Source organism: Catharus ustulatus, chromosome 4 (genome assembly GCF_009819885.2).
Source record: "Catharus ustulatus isolate bCatUst1 chromosome 4, bCatUst1.pri.v2, whole genome shotgun sequence".
In the NCBI taxonomy this organism is placed as follows: domain Eukaryota; kingdom Metazoa; phylum Chordata; class Aves; order Passeriformes; family Turdidae; genus Catharus; species Catharus ustulatus.
In genome coordinates this window covers 569,264-593,401 of record NC_046224.1, presented here as the reverse complement: position 1 = coordinate 593,401, position 24,138 = coordinate 569,264, and the positions used below count along the sequence as shown (strand labels likewise).

General features: G+C 63.3%; 1 protein-coding gene and 1 long non-coding RNA gene across 3 annotated transcripts in view; both read left to right on the top strand.

Moving 5' to 3' along the window:
- SBF1 (SET binding factor 1) overlaps positions 1–19,948 on the top strand; it is a 75,829-nt gene extending 55,881 nt beyond the window's left edge. For both annotated transcript variants that reach the window (XM_033058025.1, XM_033058024.1), the window contains 21 exons: positions 452–624; positions 1,697–1,770; positions 1,848–2,043; positions 3,243–3,370; positions 4,324–4,499; positions 5,754–5,893; positions 6,112–6,319; positions 8,742–8,938; positions 10,298–10,435; positions 13,608–13,792; positions 14,276–14,452; positions 14,842–14,942; positions 15,017–15,203; positions 16,873–16,999; positions 17,087–17,217; positions 17,689–17,919; positions 17,999–18,109; positions 18,615–18,826; positions 18,994–19,081; positions 19,164–19,295; positions 19,380–19,948. In XM_033058025.1, the coding sequence (XP_032913916.1) occupies positions 452–624; positions 1,697–1,770; positions 1,848–2,043; positions 3,243–3,370; positions 4,324–4,499; positions 5,754–5,893; positions 6,112–6,319; positions 8,742–8,938; positions 10,298–10,435; positions 13,608–13,792; positions 14,276–14,452; positions 14,842–14,942; positions 15,017–15,203; positions 16,873–16,999; positions 17,087–17,217; positions 17,689–17,919; positions 17,999–18,109; positions 18,615–18,826; positions 18,994–19,081; positions 19,164–19,295; positions 19,380–19,478 (3,211 nt within the window). In that variant the 3' untranslated portion in view covers positions 19,479–19,948. The remainder of the gene's footprint in view (positions 1–451; positions 625–1,696; positions 1,771–1,847; positions 2,044–3,242; positions 3,371–4,323; positions 4,500–5,753; positions 5,894–6,111; positions 6,320–8,741; positions 8,939–10,297; positions 10,436–13,607; positions 13,793–14,275; positions 14,453–14,841; positions 14,943–15,016; positions 15,204–16,872; positions 17,000–17,086; positions 17,218–17,688; positions 17,920–17,998; positions 18,110–18,614; positions 18,827–18,993; positions 19,082–19,163; positions 19,296–19,379) is intronic.
- Positions 12,402–12,774, top strand: LOC116995355. The gene is made up of 3 exons (XR_004417707.1): positions 12,402–12,414; positions 12,505–12,525; positions 12,594–12,774. It is a non-coding gene; the product is annotated as an uncharacterized LOC116995355 (long non-coding RNA).
- Positions 19,949–24,138: the final 4,190 nt, after the last annotated feature.

Here is a 24,138-nt window from a genome sequence, read left to right as displayed (position 1 = left end):
CCCGAGCTGTCCTGGGCTGTCCCGGGTCTGTCCCTGCCCGGGTCTGTCCCTGCCCGGGCTGTCCTGGGCTGTCCCGGGTCTGTCCCTGCCCGAGCTGTCCTGGGCTGTCCCGGGTCTGTCCCTGCCCGGGTCTGTCCCTGCCCGGGCTGTCCTAGGCTGTCCCTGTCCTGGGCTGTCCCGGGTCTGTCCCTGCCCGGGCTGTCCCTGGGCTGTCCCTGCCCGGGCTGTCCCTGCCCGAGTCTGTCCTGGCTGAGCCCTGCCCGGGTCTGACTCTGCCCTGGCTGAGCCCTGCCCGAGCTGTCCTGGGCTGTCCCGGGTCTGTCCCTGCCCGACTCTGTCCCTGCCCGGGTCTGGCCCTGCCCGGGTCTGTCCCTGCCTGGGCTGTCCCGGGTCTGTCCCTGCCCGGCTCTGGCCCTCCCCTGACTGAGCCCTGCCCCTTTCCCTCGGGCAGCATCGCGGGCAGCGTGGCCGAGAGCTACGACACCGAGAGCGGCTTCGAGGACGCCGAGAGCTCGGACGTGGCCAACTCGGTGGTGAGGTTCATCAACCGCTTCGTGGACAAGGTGTGCACCGAGAGCGGCGTCACCAACGAGCACCTCAAGGGGCTGCACGTCATGATCCCGGGTGAGGACACCGGGGACACGGGGGGCAGGGAGCACAGGGAGAGGGCAGGTGGGGTTGGGGCAGGGCAGGTGGGATTTAGGAAGGGACAGGTGGGATTGGGGCAGGACAGGTAGGATTGGGGCAGGCCAGGTGGGATTGGGGCAGGACAGGTGGGATCTGGGGCAGGACAGGTAGGATTGGGGCAGGGACAGGTGGGATTTGGGGCAAGACATGTGGGATTCGGGCAGGGACAGGTGGGATTGGGGCAGGACAGGTGGGATTCAGGCAGGGACAGGTGGGATTGGGGCAGGGACAGGTGGGATTGGGGCAGGGACAGATGGGATTGGGGCAGGACAGGTGGGATTCAGGCAGGGACAGGTGGGATTCAAGCAGGACAGGTGGATTGAGGCAGGGACAGGGTGGTATTGGGGCAGGGACAGGTGGGATTGGGACAGGACAGGTGGGATTGGGGAAGGGACAGGTGGGATTGGGGCAGGGACAGGTGAGATTGGGACAGAACAGGTGGGATTGAGGAAGGGACAGGTGGGATTGGGGCAGGGACAGGTGGATTGAGGCAGGGACAGGGTGGTATTGGGGCAGACCAGGTGGGATTGGGGCAGGGACAGATGGGATTGGGGCAGGACAGGGGGATTGGGGCAGGACAGGTGGGATTGGGGCAGGACAGGTGGGATTCAGGCAGGGACAGATAGGATTCAGGCAGGACAGGTGGGATTCAGGCAGGGACAGGTGGGATTCAGGCATGCCAGGGGGATTGAGGCAGGGACAGGGTGGGATTGGGGCAGGGACAGGTGGGATTGGGGCAGGACAGGTGGGATTCAGGCAGGCCAGGTGGGATTTAGGCAGGGACAGATGGGATTGGGGCAGGCCAGGTGGGATTGGGGCAGGACAGGGGGATTGAGGCAGGGACAGGTGGGATTGGGGCAGGGACAGGTGGGATTCAGGCAGGACAGGTGGGATTTGGGGCAGGGACAGGTGGATTGAGGCAGGGACAGGTGGGTTTGGGGCAGGGCAGGTGGGATTGGGGCAGGCCAGGTGGGATTGGGGCAGGCCAGGACTCACCCCTGCCCCACAGACATTGTGCAGATGCACATCGAGACGCTGGACGCCGTGCACAGGGAGAGCAAGAGGCTGCCCCCCATCCAGAAGGTAGGGACCCCCCTGCTGGGCTGGGGGCCGGGCTGGGAGCCCCTCCCCACGGCCTGAGCCCCCCTTTGTCCCCCCAGCCCAAGCTGCTGCGGCCCAGCCTGCTGCTGGGGGAGGAGTGTGTGATGGAGGGGCTGCGCGTGTACCTGATGCCGGACGGGCGCGAGGAGGCGGCCGGGGGCAGCGTCGGGGGGCCCCCCCTGCTCCCTGCTGAGGGGGCTGTGTTCCTCACCACCTACAGGATCATCTTCAAGGGAACCCCCACCGACCCCCTGGGTGAGGGGCTGCGGCCTGGGGAACGGGGGAGGCTGGGTAGGGGATCCCTGGGGAGCACGGGGATGAGTGGGGAGCCTTGAGGAGGAGTGATCCTGGGGGTCAGGGGGGTGGTGAGGGATTCTGGGGGTCAGGGGGCTGGTCAGTGATCCCTGGGGATCAGGGTTGGTGATCCCTGAGGGGTCAGGGGGCTGGTCAGGGATCCCTGAGGGGTCAGGGGACTGGTCAGGGGTCCATGGGGGAGCAGGGGCTGGTCAGTGATCCATGGGGGTCAGGGTTTGTGATCCCTGAGGGCTCAGGGGGCTGGTGAGGGATCCTGGGGGTCAGGGGACTGCTCAGGGATCCCTGGGCATCAGGGGTTGGTCAGGGGTCCCTGAGGGGTCAGGGGTTAGTCAGTGATCCTGGGGGTCAGGAGGATGGTCAGGGATCCCCAGAAATCAGGGTTGGTGATCCCTGGGGGTCAGGGGGCTGGTCAGGGATCCCTGGGGGTCAGGAGGATGGTAAGGGATCCCTGGGGGTCAGGGTTTGTGATCCCTGAGGGGTCAGGGGCTGGTCAGGGATCCCTGGGGGTCAGGGTTTGTGATCCCTGAGGGGTCAGGGGGCTGGTCAGGGATCCCTTAGGGGTCAGGAGGATGGTAAGGGATCCCTGGGGGTCAGGGTTTGTGATCCCTGAGGGGTCAGGGGCTGGTCAGGGATCCATGGGGGTCAGGAGGATGGTAAGGGATCCCTGGGGGTCAGGGTTTGTGATCCCTGAGGGGTCAGGGGCTGGTCAGGGATCCCTGGGGGTCAGGGTTTGTGATCCCTGAGGGGTCAGGGGGCTGGTCAGGGATCCCTTAGGGGTCAGGAGGATGGTAAGGGATCCCTGGGGGTCAGGGTTTGTGATCCCTGAGGGGTCAGGGGCTGGTCAGGGATCCATGGGGGTCAGGAGGATGGTCAGGCATCCCTGGGGATCAGTGCTGGTGATCCCAGAAGGAGCAGGGGCTGGCCAGGGATCCTGGGGGTCAGGGGACTGATCAAGGATCCCTGAGGGATCAGGGATTGGTCAGGGATCCCTGAGATCAGGGTTGCTGATCCCTGGTGAGCAGGGGGTTGGTTATTTCTGGTGGCTGTGGTAGGACACACCCCAGGAGTGGCCTGGGGTGGCCTGGCCCAGGCTCTGAGCCGTTCCTGTCCCGTTCCTGTCCCGTTCTGTCCCGTGCCAGTCGGGGAGCAGGTGGTGATCCGGTCCTTCCCCATCGCCTCGCTGACCAAAGAGAAGAAGATCACTGTCCAGGCCCAGGCGGATCAGTTCATCCAGGAGGGATTGCAGCTGCGCTCCTGCACCTTCCAGGTGGGACCCGGGGCTGGGAGAGAGACCCCAAACCTGCTGGGCACTGGGAGATCCCAGGAACAGCACTGGGAGACCCGGGAACAGCACTGGGACAGCCAGGAACAGCACTGGGAGACCCCAGGAACAGCACTGGGAGACCCAGGAACAGCACTGGGAGACCCCAGGAACAGCACTGGGAGACCCCAGGAAGGAAGGGAATGGGGCAGGGGAGGGGTAACGGGACTGGGGAAAGGGAACGGGAATGGGAGTGGGGAAGGGGAATGGGACAGGGGAAAGGGAAAGGGAATGGGACAGGGGAAAGGGATTGGGGCTGGGGAAAGGGAATGGAGCAGGGGAAAGGGAATGGAGCAGGGGAAAGGGAATGGGACAGAGGAAAGGGAATGGGACAGAGTAAAGGGAAAGGGACAGGGGAAAGGGAATGGGACAGAGGAAAGGGAAAGGGAATGGGACAGGGGAAAGGGAATGAAGTGAGAGGGAATGGGACAGGGGAAGGGGAATGCAGTGAAAGGGAATGGGACAGGGGAAAGGGAAGGAGAATGAGATGGAGAAAGGGAATGCAGTGAAAGGAAATGAGACTGGGGAAAGGGAATGGGAATGGAGCAGGGGAAAGGGAATGGGACAGGGGAAAGGGAATGGGACAGAGGAAAGGGAATGGGACAGGGGAAAGGGAATGGGACAGAGGAAAAGGAAAGGGACTTGGGGAAAGGGAATGGGACAGGGGAAGGGGAATGCAGTGAAAGGGAATGGGACAGGGGAAGGGGAATGCAGTGAAAGGGAATGGGACAGGGGAAAGGGAAGGAGAATGAGATGGGGAAAGGGAATGCAGAGGCAGGGCAGCCTCAGGCCAGCCTGTGCCTGTGGTGCTCCTGGGCAGATTCAGGCTGTGCCCCCATCCATGGGAAGGGCTGTCCCCCACCCTGACCCCTCTGTCACCCCCTGGCTGTGTCCCCCAGCTGCTGAAGATCGCCTTTGACGAGGAGGTGGCCTCAGAGAGCGCCGAGATCTTCCGGAAGCACCTGCACAAGCTGCGCTACCCCCAGCACGTGCGCGGCACCTTCGCCTTCACCGTGGGCCAGTCCCCCAAGCAGGCCATGCAGCCCAAGGCCAAGGAGAAGAACCCCTCGCTCAGGTGCTGTGCCAGGAGAGGGAGCCACACCTGGGAGTGCCTGGGACACCCCCTCCTGTCCCTGCTGCGGCAGAGCCACCGGGCTGGGGGCACTCGGGATGGGACACGGGGAGCTGAGCCCTCCCCTGGTGCAGGATTTGTGTGGCTGGAGGTCAGAGAGCCCTGAGGGTTGGAAAAGCCCTGTGAGATGATGGTTCACCATCCCCAGCACTGTCCCCAAGTGCCACCTCCACAGGGCTTTGAAATCCCTCCAGGGATTGGGGCTGGCAGCCCTTTCCAGGAGGGAATTCCCCCAAATCCACCCTGCCCTCCCCTGGCCCAGCCTGGGGCAGTTCCCTCTCCTCCTGTCCCTGTCCCTGGAGCAGAGCCTGACCACCTTGAATGTCCTCTTCCTGGGAACCACACATGTTCCCTGTCCTGCAGTGTCCCCAACCCCACAAAGTCACCCTGGCAACTGGGAGTTTGTCCCCTGCCTGAGGAGGTGTCCCAGGAGGGGATCCAGTTGTCTGGGTGACTCAGGCACATTGTTCTGCAGTGCTGGGTGATTTGGGGACATGGCCATGCAGTGCTGGGTGATCTGGGGACACTGTTCTTGCACAGTGTGTCTCAGGGATGCAGTGCTGGGTGACCTGGGGACATGGCCCTGCAGTGCTGGGTGACTTGGGGACATTGTCCTGCAGCACTGGCTACAGCCCTGAGCCCAGGCTTGGCTGGCAGTGGCCCTGCCATGGATCCTTTTGTCCCTGTGCTGAATCCCTTTGTCCCTGTGCTAGATCTCAGTGCTGGATCCCCTTGTCCCTGCCATGGATCCCCTTGTCCCTGTGCTGGATCCCTTTGTCCCTGTGCTGGATCTCATGGATCTCAGTGCTGGATCCCTTTGTCCCTGTGCTGGATCTCAGTGCTGGATCTCCTTGTCCCTGCCATGGATCCCCTTGTCCCTGCTGTGGATCCCCTTGTCCCTGCCATGGATCCCTTTGTCCCCGTGCTGGATCCCTGTCCCTTGCTGTGACATGGACCCTTCTCCTCCTCCCCTGGGATGAGCTGCAGCTCTGCCTGTGGCCGTGTCCCCTCGGATCCAGGGGCACTGCCCCATCCCACCTCCCCACCTCCCCAAATCCCTCGGGAGTGGCAGCACTGGGGCTCTGCAGGGCCGGGGCGCTGGCAGGTGACACAGCCGTCCCCTCCCGTGTGACAGCCCCGCGCTGAGGGCTGCTCTGGCTGTGGCTGCCAGGGTGACAGCGCTGTCCCTGTCCCCAGGACGCTGTCCAAGAACCTGGTGAAGAACGCCAAGAGGACGATCGGCCGGCAGTACGTGACCCGCAAGAAGTACACGCCGCCCGCCTGGGAGCAGCGCGGCAGCCAGCACTTCCCCGAGGACAACGAGGACGAGATCTCAGGTGGGGACAGGCACTGGGACAGGTCCTGGTGTCCCTGCAGTGGCAGCAGGGTGGGAACACCCCCTGTTCCCAGTGCTGGATAACCCTGGGGGCTGTGGGGGTGGTGACAGGTGACAGCAGCAGGGTCGGGCACTGCTCCATGCCGTCCCTGTCCTGCTGTGCTGTGGCACCCAGCGAGCTGTCCCCAGCCCCGCTGTGTCCCCGCCGTGTCCCCGCAGTGTCCGAGGAGCTGGACAGGAGCACGCTGACGCCCAGCAGCACCATGAGGCCGTCGGAGAAGATGACCATGACGCACGTGGTGGAGCGCGCCTGCTGCCGCGACTACCAGCGCCTGGGGCTGGGCACGCTGAGCAGCAGCCTGACCCGCTCCAAGAACGAGCCCTTCCGCATCTCCACCGTCAACCGCATGTACGCCATCTGCCGCAGGTGAGCACTGCCAGGCCGGGCAGTTACAGAGCTCAGAGAGTCACAGACCTCACACAGTCACAGAATTCACAGAACTCACAGAGTTCACACAGTAACAGTGTCACAGAACTCACACAGTCACAGAACTCACACAGTCACAGAACTCACACAGTCACAGAATTCACAGAATTCACACAGTCACAGAACTCAGAGTCACAGAACTCACACAGTCACAGAACTCACACAGTCACAGAACTCACAGAATTCACACAGTCACAGAATTCACAGTCACAGAATTCACAGTCACAGAGCCACAGAGTCACAGAACTCACAGAACTCACTGAATCTCAGAATTCACACAGTCACGGAGTCACAAAATTCACTGAATCACAAAATTCACACAGTCACAGAACTCAGTCTCACAGAATTCACACAACCACAGAATTCACAGAATCACAGAACCACAGAATTCACACACAGAATTCACAGAATCACAGAACCACAGAATTCACACACAGAACCACTGAATTCACAGAATCACAAAATTCACACAATCATAGAATCCACAGAATTCACATAATTCACACAATCAGAATCCACAGAATGTACAGAATCACACAATTCACACAATCACAGAATCACATAATTCACACAATCACAGAATCACAGAATCACACAATTCACAGAATTCACACAATCATAGAATCCACAGAATTCACATAATTCACAGAATCACAGAATTCACACACAGAATTAACACAATTCACACAATCACAGAATCACAGAATGACCAGGTTGAAAGGGACCTCCAAGATCATCGAGTCCAACCCATGCCCTAACACCTCAGCTGAGCCATGGCACTGAGTGCCACACCCAGCCTTGTTAGAAACACGTGGTGTCCTTGGATGGCCCTGAGCCCTGGTCACTCTGGTGTCCTTGGATGGCCCTGAGCCCTGGTCACTCTACATGTCCTTGGATGGTCCTGAGCCCTGGTCACTCTGGTGTGTCCTTGGATGGCCCTGAGCCCTGGTCACTCTGGTGTCCTTGGATGGCCCTGAGCCCTGGTCACTCTACATGTCCTTGGATGGTCCTGAGTCAGTCCTGGTCACTCCATGGTGTCCTTGGATGACCCTGAGCCCTGGTCACTCAGGTGTCCTTGGATGGCCCTGAGCCCTGGTCACTCTGGTGTCCTTGGATGGCCCTGAGCCCTGGTCACTCTGGTGTCCTTGGATGGCCCTGAGCCCTGGTCACTCTGGTGTCCTTGGATGGCCCTGAGCCCTGGTCACTCTGGTGTCCTTGGATGGCCCTGAGCCCTGGTCACTCCAGTGTGTCCTTGGATGGCCCTGAGCCCTGGTCACTCTACATGTCCTTGGATGGCCCTGAGCCCTGGTCACTCCATGGTGTCCTTGGATGGCCCTGAGCCCTGGTCACTCTACATGTCCTTGGATGGCCATGAGCCCTGGTCACTCTGGTGTCCTTGGATGGCCCTGAGCCCTGGTCACTCCAGTGTGTCCTTGGATGGCCCTGAGCCCTGGTCACTCTGGTGTCCTTGGATGGCCCTGAGCCCTGGTCACTCTGGTGTCCTTGGATGGCCCTGAGCCCTGGTCACTCCATGGTGTACTTGGATGGCCCTGAGCCCTGGTCACTCCAGTGTGTCCTTGGATGGCCCTGAGCCCTGGTCACTCCAGTGTGTCCTTGTTGACCATGAGCCCTGGTCACTTCATGGTGTCCTTGTTGGCCATGAGTCAGTCCTGGTCACTCCAGTGTGTCCTTGTTGACCATGAGTCAGTCCTGGTCACTCTGGTTTCCTTGTTGGCCATGAGTCAGTCCTGGTCACTCCAGTGTGTCCTTGTTGACCATGAGCCCTGGTCACTCAGGTGTCCTTGCAGCCCATACATCCCAGCTCCCAGGTGCAGCCCTTAACTCCCCTGGGCTTTGTTCAGTGCAGCTCCTCAGGGTGGCTTTTACCCAACTCAGCTTTGATTAACGATCAGGTTAAGGAGCAGTCGGGTGTGTGGAGCACTCAGGTGTGTGAGCAGGTCAGGTTAAGGAGCAGGTCAGGTTAAGGAACACTCAGGTGTGTGGAGCAGGTCAGGTTAAGGAGCAGGTCAGGTTAGAAGCACTCAGGTGTGTGAGCAGGTCAGGTTAAGAACAGTCAGGTTAAGGAACACTCAGGTGTGTGGAGCACTCAGGTGTGTGAGCAGGTCAGGTTAAGAACACTCAGGTTAAGAACACTCAGGTGTGTGAGCAGGTCAGGTTAAGAACAGTCAGGTTTAAGGAGCACTCAGGTGTGTGAGCAGGTCAGGTTAAGAACACTCAGGTTAAGGAGCACTCAGGTGTGTGGAGCACTCAGGTGTGGAGCCCAGCTGGCGTGGCCCTGATGGACTCCAGCCCTGCCGAGGCTGCTCAGGAGCCCCACGCCGTGCCGGGTTTGTGCCCGCAGCTACCCCGGGCTGCTGATCGTGCCGCAGAGCATCCAGGACAACACGATCCAGCGGATCTCGCGCTGCTACCGCCAGAGCCGCTTCCCGGTGGTGTGCTGGCGCAACTCCCGCACCAAGGCCGTGCTGCTGCGCTCCGGGGGCCTGCACGGCAAGGGCGTCGTCGGCCTCTTCAAGTCCCAGAACGCCCCGACCCCGGGTGAGCGTCCTGCCGCGGCTGGAACGCGGGGCTGGGGCTGTGGGAGCGGCCCTGCTCGGGGGGTGGCACTGGGGGGGTCCTCTGGTTCCAGGTTGGGACACTCAGGGGTCCCCTGGCTCGGGTGGTGGTGGCACTCGGGGGGTCCCAGGTTGGGACAATCAGGGGTCCCCTGGCTCGGGGTGGTGGCACTCGGGGGTCCCAGCTTGGGACAATCAGGGTTCCAGGGTGGGACACTCAGGGGTCCTCTAGTTCCAGGTTGGGACACTCAGGGGTCTCCTGGCTCCAGGCTGGGACACTCAGGGATCCCCTGGCTCAGGATGGTGGCACTCAGGGGTCCCCTGGTTCCAGTTTGGGACACTCAGGGGTCCCCTGGCTCGGGGTGGTGGCGCTCGGGGGTTCCAGGTTGGGACACTCAGGGGTCCCCTGGTTCCAGGTTGGGACACTCAGGGGTCCCCTGGTCCCAGGTTGGGACACTCAGGGGTCCTCTAGTCCCAGGTTGGGACACTCAGGGGTCCCCTGGTTCCAGGTTGGGACACTCAGGGTCCCCCTGGTTCGGGGCGGTGGCACTGAGGTTTCCCTTGGCTCTGGGGTGGTGACACTTTGGGGTGTCCAGCTCTGTGTGGTGATGTTTGGGAGTCCCCTGGCTCTGGGAGGTGACACTCAGGGTTCTCTCCACCTCTGGAGGTGACACTCAGGGTTCTCTCCACCTCTGGAGGTGACACTCAGGGGTCTCTCCACCTCTGGAAGGTGACACTCAGGTGTCTTTCCTTGGTACAGTGATACCTGGGCTCTCCCCGGCTGTGGGAGGTGACACTTGGGAGTGTCCCAGCTGTGGGAGGTGACACTCAGGGATCGGAGGTGACACTTGGGGGTGTCCCAGCAGTGGGAGGTGACACTCAGGTGTCCCCCCACTGTGGGAGGTTTCACTCAGGTGTCCCCCAGCTGTGGGAGGTGACACTTGGGGGTGTCCCAGCTCTGGGTGGTGACACTCAGGGCTCTTCCCAGCTCTGGAAGGTGACACTCAGGGGTCTCTCCTTGGTACAGTGATACCTGGGCTCTCCCCAGCTCTGGGAGGTGACACTTGGGGGTGTCCCAGCTGTGGGAGGTGACACTCGTGGATTCCCCAGCTGTGGGAGGTGACACTGAGGTGTCCCCCAGCTCTGGGACTGTCACACTTGGGGGTGTCCCAGCTGTGGATGGTGACACTCAGGTGTCCCCCAGCTGTGTGAGGTGACACTCAGGGGTCGGAGGTGACACCTGGGGGTGTCCCAGCTGTGGGGGGTTGCCCTCAGAGGTCTCCCAGTTCCCGGTGGTGACAAGCTGGGGGTATGCAGGTGACTGTGGGGGTGTCCCCTGCAGGCCCCTCGCAGGCAGACTCCACGAGCCTGGAGCAGGAGAAGTACCTGCAGGCCGTCATCAACTCCATGCCCCACTACTCGGACGCCGGCGGGCGCAACACCCTCAGCGGCTTCACCTCGGCTCACATGAGCAGTGCAGGTGAGGGGCAGGGGGCACAGGGGGGCTCCTGCCAGCCCTGGGGGCTGCCCTGCATCCCAGGGGAGCCTCCCACAGCCCAGGGGCCAGCACAGCCCCTCCAGAGCTCCCAGCTCCAGCTGGGTGTCCCTGCCTGCGGGTGGGGATGGGATTTGGGAGGTCTGGTGTTCCTGGGGCTGGGAGCACTGGGGGATTTGGGAATCCCAGTGTCCCTGGAGCACTGGGGGATTTGGGAATCCCAGTGTCCCTGGAGCACTGGGGGGTTTGGGAATCCCAGTGTCCCTGGAGCACTGGGGGATTCGGGAATCCCAGTGTCCCTGGAGCACTGGGGGATTTGGGAATCCCAGTGACCCTGGAGCACTGGAAACCATGGGGATTTGGGAATCCCAGTGTCCCTGGAGCACTGGGGGATTTGGGAATCCCAGTGTCCCTGGAGCACAGGGGGATTTGGGAATCCCAGTGTCCTGGAGCACTGGGGGATTTGGGAATCCCAGTGTCCCTGGAGCACTGGGGGATTTGGGAATCCCAGTGTCCCTGGAGCACTGGGAGCCACAGCCTGTGCTGTGGTCTGTGCCCTTTGTGGGGGCTGGTGGGGACAGACCCTTCCCACCAGGATCTCAGCACTGTGTGTCCCCTGTGCACGGTGCTGGGGTCAGTCTGGGGACCCCGGTAAGTCTGTCCCCTCCCAGCTGTCCCCTCCCAGCAGGGCAGAGCTCCATCATGCCCTGCCACACTCCAGTGCCATCAATGCTGTCCAGTGCCATCTGTCCTGTCCTGGTGCCATCCATTCTGTCCCATCATCCCACCCATCATCACTGTGGACACAGCAGGGGCTGAGGGCTCTGGGGAGCCCAGGGGGGAACTCCCTGATCCTGCAGGATCCCCTGGACTGGGGGTTCCCTGATCCTGCAGGATCCCCTGAACTGGGGGCTCCATGATCCTGCAGGATCCCCCTGAACTGGGGGCTCCATGATCCTGCAGGATCCCCCTGAACTGGGGATCTCCCTGATCCTGCAGGATCCCCTGAACTGGGAGCTCCCTGATCCTGCAGGATCCCCTGAACTGGGGACTCCCTGATCCTGCAGGATCCCCCTGAACTGGGGATCTCCCTGATCCTGCAGGATCCCCTGAACTGGGGACTCCCTGATCCTGCAGGATCCCCCTGAACTGGGGGCTCCCTGATCCTGCAGGATCCCCTGAACTGGGGGCTCCCTGATCCTGCAGGATCCCCTGAACTGGGATCTCCCTGATCCTGCAGGATCCCCTTGAACTGGGGGCTCCCTGATCCTGCAGGATCCCCTGAACTGGGGGCTCCCTGATCCTGCAGGATCCCCTGGACTGGGGGCTCCCTGATCCTGCAGCCGCTCCAAGGCCTTTCCCTCGGCGTGGGGGGCTGGAGCAGGGGCTCAGCCTGGCTCTGGGGGTGGCACAGGGTGACCCCACGGTGGGCTGGGGGCCGAGCCCCTGCCCCGGGGCTGCCTGGGGCACTGCTTTTCCATGGCTCCAGCTGGGTGCCCCTGCCCCAGGGCTGCCTGGGCACTGCTTTTTGGTGGCTCCAGCTGGGTGCCCCTGCCCCAGGGCTGCCTGGGCACTGCTTTTCCATGGCTCCAGCTGGGTGCTGCTTCCCGTGCTGCCTCTGCAGCCCTGGGCTCCGCTTGCTGCCGCTTCCTCCCGCCCTGCCCGGCTACCGGGAGCCCCGGGAGGGCCTCGGGAGATCTCGGGAAGCTGACGTTCTCTTGGTGCTGCAGATTTCTCCGACAAGAGGCAGCAGCCTAAGCTGGGATCGCTCATGAAGCAGGTGATGGGAGGGAAGGACGAAGGCCTGGGACTTTGAGCCGCGGAGGTGAGGACGGGGCGTGGGCACTGCCTGGGGGGGTCAGCGAGACCCCCCGGCCCCGGGCAGCTCTCGTAGAGTAGATGGATCCTGGGGGGAGCAGGAGAGCCCCTGGGAAGGGCAGGAGATCATTCCCTGGGAAGGGCAGGTGATCATTCCCTGGGAAGGGCAGGAGATCATTCCCTGGGAAGGGCAGGTGACTCCCTGGGAAGAGCAGGAGATTCCCAAGGAAGAACAGGTGATTCCCTGGGAAGAGCAGGTGATCATTCCCAAGGAAGAGCAGGTGATTCCAAGGAAGAACAGGTGATCATTCCCTGGGAAGAACAGGTGATCATTCCCTAGGAAGAGCAGGTGATTCCCAAGGAAGAACAGGTGATCATTCCCTAGGAAGAGCAGGTGATTCCCAAGGAAGAGCAGGTGACTCCCTTGGAAAGGCAGGAGATTCCCAAGGAAGAACAGGTGATTCCCAAGGAAAGGCATGTGATCATTCTCTGGGAAGAGCAGGTGATTCCCTACAAGAACAGGTGATTCCCAAGGAAGAACAGGTGATCATTCCCTGGGAAGGGCAGGTACAGGGAGGGAGGGAGGGCTCGGCCGCAGCCCCGGCGCCATCACCTCCATCCCATTCCATGTCCATGGTTCCGTGTCCGTGGCTCCATGTCCGTGGCTCCGTGTCCCTTGCTGAGGTCCCTCTCATCCTGTGCCCCCAGGGCTGGGTCACAGAGCCAGGGTCTCACCCTGTCCTCCCCCAAGTGCGCGTCGCCGAAGGGCCGCGAGACGCCCCGAGGTACGGACGCGCCCGAGTGTGACTGACCACTGACCACTGACCCCTCACTCACTCACTGACCCCCTCCCCACACCACTAATGCCCAGTAACCCCAGTCAGTAACCCCAGTAACCCCCAGTCCCCGCTGCTCCAGGTGTGCCGTGGGCACGGTAAGTACCGGGCAGCCTCGCCAGGTTTGCTTTGGGCTCCTCGGCCTCTGCGGTGCTGGGGCAGGGCTGGGGTGCAGGTGGCAGGGCTGGGGGCACAGGTGACAGGGCTGTGGTGCAGGTGGCAGGGCTGTGGTGCAGGTGGCAGTCCTGGTGACGCTGGAGTGGGGTGTGACAGTGCCAGTGCCAGTGCCGAGACACGGAGCTGCCAGGGCAGGAATGCAGCAGGCAGGAATTGCTGCAGCACCCAGAGGAGAAGGAGCCAAAGCAAACCTGGTGCCCTGCACCTCCCTGGCATGTGCCCCCCGGGCGGGCTGTGGGACAGCTCCAGCTCTGCCCCCCCAGCTGGGGCCGTGGGGCAGCACAGCCCCGAGCCCAGCCCGGCCTGACCCTGCCCCGGCCCCGCAGGGAAGTGGGGCAGCATCCGGGCCAGCGGCCGCATGAGCAGCTACGCCCTGAACGTGGAGATCGGCTCCAGGCTGGCGGGGAAGGACCTGCTGGGGACACAGCACAACGGGACCCCCGCCGAGCCCTCCTTCCTGCGGCAGCACCGCGCCTCGCTCTACATCATCGGGGACAAGTCCCAGCTGAAGGTGACACAGCCGGGAGGGGCTGGGGGAGCTGGGGAGGGGCTGGGGGAGCTGGGCAGGGGCTCAGCCTGGAGAAAAGGAGGCTCAGGGGGCCCTTGTGGCTCTGCACAAGTCCCTGCCAGGAGGAGACACAGGGGGGATTTGGGATCTGCTCCAGGAACAGGGACAGGAGCAGAGGGAATGGCCTCAGGCTGGGCAGGGCAGGCTCAGGGTGGGCGCAGCAGGAATTTCCCCATAGAAAGGGGGATCAGAGGTTGGATCTGCCCAGGCAGGGGTGGATCCCCAGCCCTGTTGGGATTTAAAATCCACGTGGATGTGGCACTTGGGGACAGGGTCAGCGGTGGCCTTGGCACAGCAGGGAGTGGTTGAACTCCACGGTCTCCGAGGGATTTTCCAGTCCAAGGAATTCCCTGGTGTGGAGGGTGGGCAGTGGCCCTGGCCAGCCCAGGCCATCCCAGCCCAGCCAGGCCGTGCTGTCCCCCGCAGGGTGTGAAGCCAGACCCGCTGCAGCACTGGGAGGTGGTGCCCATCGAGGTGTTCGACGTGCGCCAGGTCAAGGCCAGCTTCAAGAAGCTGATGAAGGCCTGCGTGCCCGGCTGCCCCTCCAGCGACCCCAGCGTGGCCTACCTGCGCTCCCTGGAGGAGTCTGAGTGGCTGTCACAGGTCAGTCACACCCCCAGGCAGGGCCTGGCCCTCCCCTACCTGCGCCCTCGGGGGGCTCTGGGCGAGCCTGGGCTCCAGAGCCTGTGCAGAGCAGCGCGGGGACACCCTGGGGACACCCTGGGGGACACTCGGGTGGGACAGTGCAGAGCTCAGGACCTGCAGTGTTGGATGCTCTGGAGGGGCTGGGACAGGACAGTGACCCCAGGGGACTGGTCCAGTGTGGAGCTGTGGGATGGGGTCCCACTCTGGAACGGGGTGAGGGTCCCTGTCCCTGCTGCCATGTCCAGGGTGGTGGCCCCTGTGACCCCACTCTGGAGAAGGGACACTGCCCCCAGCCCCAGCCCAGGCATTCCCTGTGCCCTCCTCACTGCTGGCCCTGCCCTGGGCAGATCACAAGATCCTGCAGATCTCGGTGCTGGTGGTGGAGCTGCTGGACACGGGCTCGTCCGTGCTGGTCAGTCTGGAGGACGGCTGGGACATCACCACGCAGGTGAGAGCGTCGGCCGTGCCCGGGGCGGCACCCTGGCCGTGTCCTGCAGCCCCTGGAGCCCCCTGTCCCCTCAGGTGGTGTCCCTGGTGCAGCTCCTGTCTGACCCCTACTACCGGACGCTGGAGGGGTTCCGGCTGCTGGTGGAGAAGGAGTGGCTGTCCTTCGGCCACCGCTTCAGCCACCCGCGGCGCCCAGACCCTGGCGGGCCAGAGCAGCGGCTTCGCCCCCATCTTCCTGCAGTTCCTGGACTGTGTGCACCAGGTGAGCCTGGGAGCTGGGCCAGGGAGCCCTGAGTGCCTGGTGGGACCCCCGAGTGACCAGTGGGACCCCTGAGTGTGCCCCGAGTGACCAGTGGGACCCTGAGTGTGCCCTGAGACCCCCAAGTGACCAGTGGGACCCCTGAGCGTGCCCCCAGTGACCAGTGGGATCCCTGAGCGTGCCCCCAGTGACCAGTGGGATCCCTGAGTGCCCCCCAAGAACCAAAGTGACCAGTGAGATCCCTGAGTGTGCCCCAAGTGACCAGTGGGACCCCTGAGTGCCCCCCAAGAACCAAAGTGACCAGTGGGATCCCTGAGTGTGCCCCAAGTGACCAGTGGGACCCCTGAGGACCCCTGAGTGTGCCCCGAGTGACCAGTGGGATCCCTGAGTGCCCCCTAAGACCCCCAAGTGACCAGTGGGACCCCTGAGAGTGCCCTGAGTGACCAGTGGGACCCCTGAGTGTGCCCCAAGTGACCAGTGAGATCCCTGAGTGTGCCCCAAGTGACCAGTGGGATCCCTGAGTGGGCATCAGGACCCCTAAGTGACCAGTGGGACTCCTGAGTGCCTGATGGGACCCCCAGGTGACCAGTGGGATCCCTGAGTGTGCCCCTAGTGACCAGTGGGATCCCTGAGTGTGCCCCTAGTGACCAGTGGGACCCCTGAGTGTGCCCCAAGAACCCCAAGTGACCAGTGGGATCCCTGAGTGTGCCCCTAGTGACCAGTGGGACCCCTGAGTGTGCCCCAAGAACCCCAAGTGACCAGTGGGATCCCTGAGTGTGCCCCGAGTGACCAGTGAGACCCCTGAGTGTGCCCCCAGTGACCAGTGGGACTCCTGAGTGTCCCCCAAGAACCAAAGTGACCAGTGGGATCCCTGAGTGTGCCCTGAGTGACCAGTGGGATCCCTGAGTGTGCCCCAAGTGACCAGTGGAACCCCCGAGTGCCCCCCAAGAACCCCAAGTGACTAGTGGGACCCCTGAGTGCCTGGCAGGACCCCCAAGTGACCAGTGGGACCCCTGAGTGTGCCCCAAGTGACCAGTGGGACCCCTGAATGTGCCCCAAGTGACCAGTGGGACCCCTGAGTGGGCATCAGGACCCCTAAGGGACCAGTGGGACCCCTGAGTGTGCCCCAAATGACCAGTGAGATCCCTGAGTGCCCCCTAAGACCCCCAAGTGACCCGTGGGACCCTTGAGTGTGCCCCCAGTGACCAGTGGGATCCCTGAGTGCCTGGCAGGACCCTCAAGTGACCAGTGGGACCCCTGAGTGGCCCCCAAGAACCCCAAGTGACCAGTGGGACCCCTGAGTGCCTGGCAGGACCCCCAAGTGACCAGTGGGACCCCTGAGTGTGCCTCAAGTGACCACTGGGATCCCTGAGCGTGCCCCAAGTGACCAGTGGGACCCTGAGTGTGCCCCGAGTGACCAGTGGGACCCCTGAGTGTGCCCCAAGTGACCAGTGGGACCCCTGAGTGCCTGGCAGGACCCCCAAGTGACCAGTGAGGCCCCCAAGTTCTGGGGTGGCTGTGGGGCAGGCGGGAGGGCCCGGCCCGGCCCAGCCCAGCCCAGCCCAGCCAGGCCCAGCCCAGCCCTGCCCAGCCCAACCAGGCCCAGCCCAGCCCAGCCCAGCCCAGCCCAGCCGTGCCCTGGCTCCCGGCCATCCCGGGGCTGTCCCCACAGATCCACCTGCAGTTCCCCATGGAGTTCGAGTTCAGCCAGTACTACCTGAAGTTCCTCAGCTACCACTACATTTCCAACCGCTTCCGGACATTCCTGCTGGACTCGGACTACGAGCGCATCGAGCTGGGTGAGGGGCTGTGCAGGGCTGGGGTGGCACTGCCCTGTCCCTGCCCTGCCTGTCCTGCTCACAGCCGTGTCCCCTCTGTCCCCACAGGGCTCCTGTACGAGGAGAAGGGCGAGCGGAAGGGCCAGCAGGGCTCCAAGTCCATCTGGGATTACATCGACCGCCTCAACAAGAAAGCTCCCGTCTTCTTCAACTACCTGTACGCGCCTGAGGACGGGGAGGTGAGAGCTGGGGGCACCTGCAGGGGCTGGAGCAGCCTGGGATCCTCCTGTGGGAGCAGCTGGGCTGGGAAGGGACCCCAGAGCCCCCCCAGTGCCACCCCTGGCATGGCAGGGACCCCTCCCAGTGGCCCAGCTGCTCCCAGCCCCAGTGCCCAGCCTGGCCTTGGCCACTGCCAGGGATCCAGGGGCAGCCACAGCTGCTCTGGCAATTGCAGCCCAGGCAGGAATTGCTGCCCAGGATCCCAGCCAGCCCTGCCCTGTGGCACTGGGAGCCATTCCCTGTGTGCTGTCCCTCCAGCCTTGTCCCCAGTCCCTCTGCAGCTCAGGCCCTGGCAGGGCTCTGACCTCTCCCTGGAGCCTTTCCCTCTCCAGGCTGGACACTCCCCACGCTCCCTGTGGTCACTCTGTCCCTTGCTCTGGCCGGGACTGTCCAGCCCGGCCCTTCCTGAGCCGCCCCCGCCGCTCCCACAGGTGCTGAGGCCGTACAGCAACATCTCCAACCTGAAGGTGTGGGATTATTACACGGAGGAGACGCTGTCCGAGGGCCCCTCGTACGACTGGGAGCTGGCGCAGGGGCAGCCGGAGCCGGAGGAGCCGGATCGCCAGGACACCGCGGCCCCGCAGAGCAAGCGCAGAATCATCTGGCCCTGCTACGACAACCGCAGCCGCGTGGAGCCCGACGCCATCTCCAAACTGCTGGAGGTGGGAGCGGGGCCAGGGGGTGGCACCTGGGACAGGACAGCAGCCAGAATCCGGGGCTGAGGGCAGATTCCCCCCACAGGAATTGCAGAACCTGGAGATGGAGCTGGGGCAGGTCCCGGAGCGCTGGAAGGACACGTGGGACAAGGTGAAAGCGTCCCAGCGCACGGAGGGGCGGCAGGAGGGCAGCAGGGTAGGTGACAGCGGTGACAGGGTGTGCCAGGGGCTGTCACAGGGTGTGCCAGGGGCTGTGACAGGGTGTGGACAGAGCTGTGGCAAGGGCTGTGATGGTGTGGCAGGGGCTGTGACAGGACTGTGGCAGAGCTGTGGCGGGCTGGTGCTGCTGCTGTGTGATGCTGCTGGTGGATGCTGCTGGTTCTGCTGGTTGTGATAGTGGTGGTGGTGCTGGTTGTGGATTCTGCTGGTGCTGCTGGTTCTGCTGGTTCTGATAGTGGTGGTGCTGCTGGTTCTGATGGTGCTGCTGGTTCTGATAGTGTTGGTGGTGCTGGTTGTGGTTTCTGCTGGTTCTGCTGGTGCTGCCGGTTCTGTTGCTGGTTCTGATGGTGCTGCTGGTTCTGATAGTGGTGGTGGTTGTGGGTGGTGTTGGTTGTGGGTTCTGGCTGCTGCTGCTGTTCAGCCCAGCCCGGGGTCCCCGCCCTCGCTCCCCTGACGCTGTCCCTGTCCTCCCTGTCCCGCAGACCCCCAGCTCCCTGCTGATGTCGTCGGGGCTGTCGCACCAGCGGCGCTCGCTGGGCGTGTACCTGCAGGAGAGCGGGGTGGGCTCCACGCTCAACCTCAGCCTGGACAGCGACACCAGCAGCACCTCCACCCCCTCCAGCGGCAAACCGGGCGGGCGCCGCAGCACCTCCACCCTCTACAGCCAGTTCCAGACATCCGAGAGCGAGAACAGGCACGGGGGCCGGGAACGGGCTGGGAACGGGCTGGGCTGGGAGTGGACTGGGAACTGGCTGGGCGCTGGGAATGGCCGCAGCGGGAGGGGATCCCTCCCGGGGGCAGGGCATGGATCCCGGAGCGTTCCCATCCCTGACCCCTCTGTTCCCCCTTCCTGCCCCGCAGATCCTACGAGGGCTCTCTGTACAAGAAAGGCGCCTTCATGAAACCCTGGAAGTCTCGGTGGTTTGTGCTGGATAAAACCAAACATCAGGTACTGGGGTGGGCCTTGGGGTCTGTCCTGTCCCAATCCCATCCCAATCCCATCCCTTTATCCCCTCCCCTCCCTCCCGCAGCTGCGGTACTACGACAGCCGGATGGACACGGAGTGCAAGGGGGTCATCGACCTGGCCGACGTGGAGTCCATCACCCCGGGGACCCCCACCATGGGAGCCCCCAAGACGGTGGACGAGAAAGCTTTCTTCGACGTGAGTGTCCCCGAGGGGCCGGCCCTGGGCAGCTCCGGGCCCGGGCGCGGCCTCAGCCTCAGCCCCTCCTCTCTCTGCCCGCAGCTGAAGACGACGAAACGAGTTTACAATTTCTGCGCCCAGGACGTGCAGCTGGCCCAGCAGTGGATCGACCGCATCCAGAGCTGCCTGTCGGACGCGTGAGCCCGGCTCGGCAGAGCCGCAATTCCAGGCACGGCTGCCGGGAGCAGAGGCAGCGCCAGGCTCGGGCCGAGCCCGGGACTGAGGGAGAGGAGGAGCGGCCGGGCCGGGCCGTGTCCGGGCCGGGCCGTGTCCGGGGATTCCTCGCGTTGAAGCGGGCGGGGGCCCCGTCCCGCCCCCAGCCCCGTCTGAGCCGTGTCGTGACCCCGCGTCCTCCGTGTGCCCCGGCCCCGGGCAGGGCTCCGCACCCACCCACACCGCTGGGGAGGCAGAGCTGCCCCCTCGTCCTGCCCCTCGTCCTGCCCCCCTTGCATGTCTGCCAGAGCCCCCCGGAACCTGCCCTGCCCCTCCCGGCCTGGGGGCGAGTCCTGGGAGCCGGCACTGCAGCTCAGGGGCGGCGGAGGGGACAGAGCCCTGCAGCTCAGGGGGTGGCAGAGGGGACAGAGCCCTGCAGCTCAGGGGGTGGCGGAGGGGACAGAGCCCTGCAGCTCAGGGGGTGGCAGACGGGACAGAGCCCGTCAGCTCAGAGGGGACAGAGCCCGGCAGCTCCGGGAGTGGCAGAGGGGACAGCGGGAGCAGCGGGACCATCCCGTGTCGTGTCCTGCCCTGGAGCCGCTCCCAGCTGTGCACAGGGACGGGAATGCTGCAGGCGCTGGCTCTGTGTCCCCGCGGGGACGTGGCCGTGGCCACTCTGCTCCCTGCGGGCAGGAGGCTCCCCGGGCTGGGGTCCCTGTCCTGGCTGGGGTCCCTGTCCTGACTGTCCCTGTCCTGGCTGGGGTCCCTGTCCTGCAAGGGTCCCTGTCCTGGCTGTCCCTGTCCTGGCTGTCCCTGTCCTGGCTGGGGTCCCTGCCCTGGCTGTCCCTGTCCTGGCTGGGGTCCCTGTCCCGGCTGGGGTCCCTGTCCCGGCTGGGTCCCTGTCCTGGCTGGGGTCCCTGTCCTGGCTGGGGTCCCTGTCCTGGCTGTCCCTGTCCCGGCTGGGGTCCCTGTCCCGGCTGGGGTCCCTGTCCTGGCTGGGGTCCCTGTCCTGGCTGTCCCTGTCCTGGCTGTCCCTGTCCCGGCTGGGGTCCCTGTCCCGGCTGGGGTCCCTGTCCTGGCTGGGGTCCCTGTCCTGGCTGTCCCTGTCCTGGCTGTCCCTGTCCCGGCTGGGGTCCCTGTCCTGGCTGGGGTCCCTGTCCTGGCTGTCCCTGTCCTGGCTGTCCCTGTCCTGGCTGGGGTCCCTGTCCTGGCTGTCCCTGTCCTGGCTGGGTCCCTGTCCTGGCTGGGTCCCTGTCCTGGCTGGGGTCCCTGTCCTGGCTGTCCCTGTCCTGGCTGTCCCTGTCCTGGCAGGGTCCCTGTCCTGCTGGGGTCCCTGTCCTGGCTGTCCCTGTCCTGCTGGGACAGTCTCTACCTCCAGGCTCGCTGTCCCAGGGGGCACATTCCCTGCGGGAGGTGCCAAACGCTGCGGCCTCCTGGGTGTCCCTCTGTCCCCTCCCGGCGGGTGGGGACCAGCCCAGCCCCGGGATGAGGGTCCCCTCTGGCTGCAGCCACACGGGGCTGGGACGGGGCTGGGACAGCGGCCCTGCAGGTGCCCCCTGCTCTCTGCAGGGTCTGCTTTGCACAGGTCACCCCCCCCCTGCCCCCCTCAGGGCTCTCCAACCCCAGGGTCCACAGGGGAGCAGCTCCTGTCCCTCTCCCCCTGTCCTTGTGTCCCTGTCCCCTCCCCGTCCCGCTGTCCCATCCTTGTCCCTGTCTCCTCCCTGTCCCGCTGTCCCTGTCCCCCTGTCCCCTCCCTGTCCCGCTGTCCCCTCCCTGTCCCCTCCCTGTCCCCCTGTCCCATCCTTGTCCCACTGTCCCCTCCCTGTCCCGCTGTCCCCTCACTGTCCCGCTGTCCCCTCACTGTCCCTGTCCCCTCCCTGTCCCCCTGTCCCCTCCCTGTCCCGCTGTCCCCCCGCTGCTCTGCCCCTCAGTTCCGGGGGGCTCTCGGTACCGAATCGGCTCCTGCAGCCCCGCCCTGCCCTGGTGTGAGCGGGGGGTTCAGCGTGGGGGGACCCCGAGGGACCCCCGGACCGACCCCCCCGGCTCCACCAGCCCCTCCACCCGTCTTGTTTTTAAAGTCCAGCGTTTTATTTCAGTGCAGAGCTCTTTGTACAGTCGCCCCGTTCCTCTGTACCATCCTGGCTGTGCAGGTGTAACACGGAGGTTTTGTAACTTACCTGAGCAGTTGTAGATTATTGAAGTTTCTGTACATTGTGTCAAACATGCAGAGTCCTTGTATTGTATTTGTGCCTAGAGGAAAAGGTTATTCTATAAAGAGAAAACTAACGGAATTTAATAAAAAAATTAATATGAGAGATGCTCCTTTTGCCTCTCTGAGCCCTGTGAACGGGGCAGAGCCTCGGGGCACAGCCCAGGACAGGCTCAGCTCCTGTCCCTGTGTCCGTGTGTCCCTGTGTCCCTGCCAGAGCTCCTGGGGCTGCTGGCACAGGGATCACAGTGCTGGATCCTCTCTGTGCCACCCAGCCCTGCCAGGAGGGGACAGGAGCAGAGGGAACGGCCCCAGGGCGGGCACAGCAGGGATTTCCCCATGGAAAGGGGGCTCAGGGGTGGATCCCCAGCCCTGGAGGTGTCCCAGGAATTCCTGGAGGTGGCACTGAGGGCTCTGGGCTGGGGACAGGGTGGGGATCAGGCACAGCTGGGACTGGGGGAGCTTTTCCAGCCTCAGGATTCCGTGATTCCATCGGGGCTCCAGCCCCACTCCCGACCCTGCACATCCCAAAGCTCCCGGGATCCTTGGCACGTCCTGCAGGATGGAAGAACCCAGCAGTGGCACGTGAGTTTTGAGCTTTTATTGATAGTTGGAATTTACAGCCTAAAACTGACAACATAGAGAGATGCAGAGTTTTTTTCTTCTTTTCTTTTTTTTTTTCTTTTTTTTTTGGTCACTTTTTTACAAAAAAAAAAAAAAGAGAGAAAACAAAAAGCAAAACCAAAAACGAAAACCAAAATAACCAAAAAGCCACCAGCATCAGATTTACAATATAAAAGTTTTGACAGTAGAGAGACTAAAGTACATCTGGAATTACTCAGAAAAATAAACAGGGAAAAGGCAGTAATTTCAAATTTGTCCCTCGTATTTACACATATTACACAGACATTGCTTACAAAGACCCGGATCCCAGGTTAAGGGCAGTTGGCATCGTGAGAGGCTCCCCCGGCACCGCCCCCGGATCTCCCCGCGGCCCCTCCGTGGTTTTATTGCTTTGCGGGGCCGGTGGGTGTGGAGAAAGGCATCGAGTCCCCCCGGGACACCCCCGGGACTGCCGGGACACCCCCGGGACACCCCCGGAACGGCCCCGGTGCCAGCGCAGATTTCCAGGGAGACTCAGCTCGGGACTCAGGGCAGGATTTGGGAAGGGCGGGGAGAGAGGAGGGAGCGAGGCTGGAAAGCCGGGCTCGGGCTGGGGATCCCCTGCAGCATCCCCAAATCCACGGATCCCCCCTCGGGCTGTTGGATTTCTGGGATCTGTGCTCAGGGACGGCTCCAGCTCCAGGCTCTGCTCAGCCGGGAGGGGCCGGACTGACCCCGCCGGGAGCTCCGGGATTGTTCCCAGCAAACAGCCCGGCCCCCCCGGCCCGAGGCGTTCTAGGTCAGTGAGGGATGAATCCATCCATGGGTTGTGCTAACAGTCACAGAGCCGAGTGTCCCCTCCGAGCCCCTGCAAGGGATGGAAAACCCTGGAACAGCCCTGGAAAAGCAGCTCCAGGGGCTCCAGAGGCTCCAGCTCAACAGCAACCATGGAATATCCCGAGTGAGGATGGACGGAGCAGCCCAGGAGGGAATCTGACCCTGCAGGATCAGGATGTGCCTGCAGGGATCACCCCGGGGTAGAGGAAAGGTTTGGAAATGTCACATCAGGGAGAACGCCTGGAAAACTCCACATTCCCACCCAGACTCCCCTCAGCTGCCGCTGCGGCCGGGTCGGACACGGAAGGCAAAGACAGGAGCAAGGAAAAGGGAAAAGGGAAAATCCACAACCCCGGAGAGAGCCCGGGACAGCCCGGCCTGGAACAGCCTGGAACAGCCTGGAACAGCCTCTCCCACCCGGGAAAATGGAACAGGGATGGAATTCTGGAAAGGAGCTGCTCCATTCTCAGCCCTGGGGCCCCTGGAATTCCCTGCCCAGCACCTGGGGCTGGGACTGGACTGATTGGCACCAACGCTCATTGGGAAGGTGCAAATCTGCTCCAGGAGATCCCAGCAAAGCCAAAAGCTCTGGGAAAACAGGATTCGGGCAGGTTTAGAAATCTCTGCAATAATTTTTTATAAATATTCCCTATTTACAGCAAACACTGGGAGTGGGAGCTGGGGAGGGAAGGAGGAGCCGGGGACACACCCAGAGCTGCTCCTGCTGTCCCCAGTGTCCCCTGCCTGTCCCCAGTGTCCCCTCCGCCCTCATCCCATGGATCCATCCCCTCTGGAGCTCTGCCTGTCCCCAGGGCCTGTCCCCACCCCCCTCCTTCCCGAAATCCCAAGGATTTTCACCCCAAGGTCTCTCCTTGTCCAGCTCCTGGTCCAGCCCTGGAGTCAAACCCAGGGAATGGGGAATGGGGCTGGGAGCTCAGGTCCTGTTCCCAAATCTGCCATAACTCCATAAATCACTCCATAAATCACTCCATAAATCAC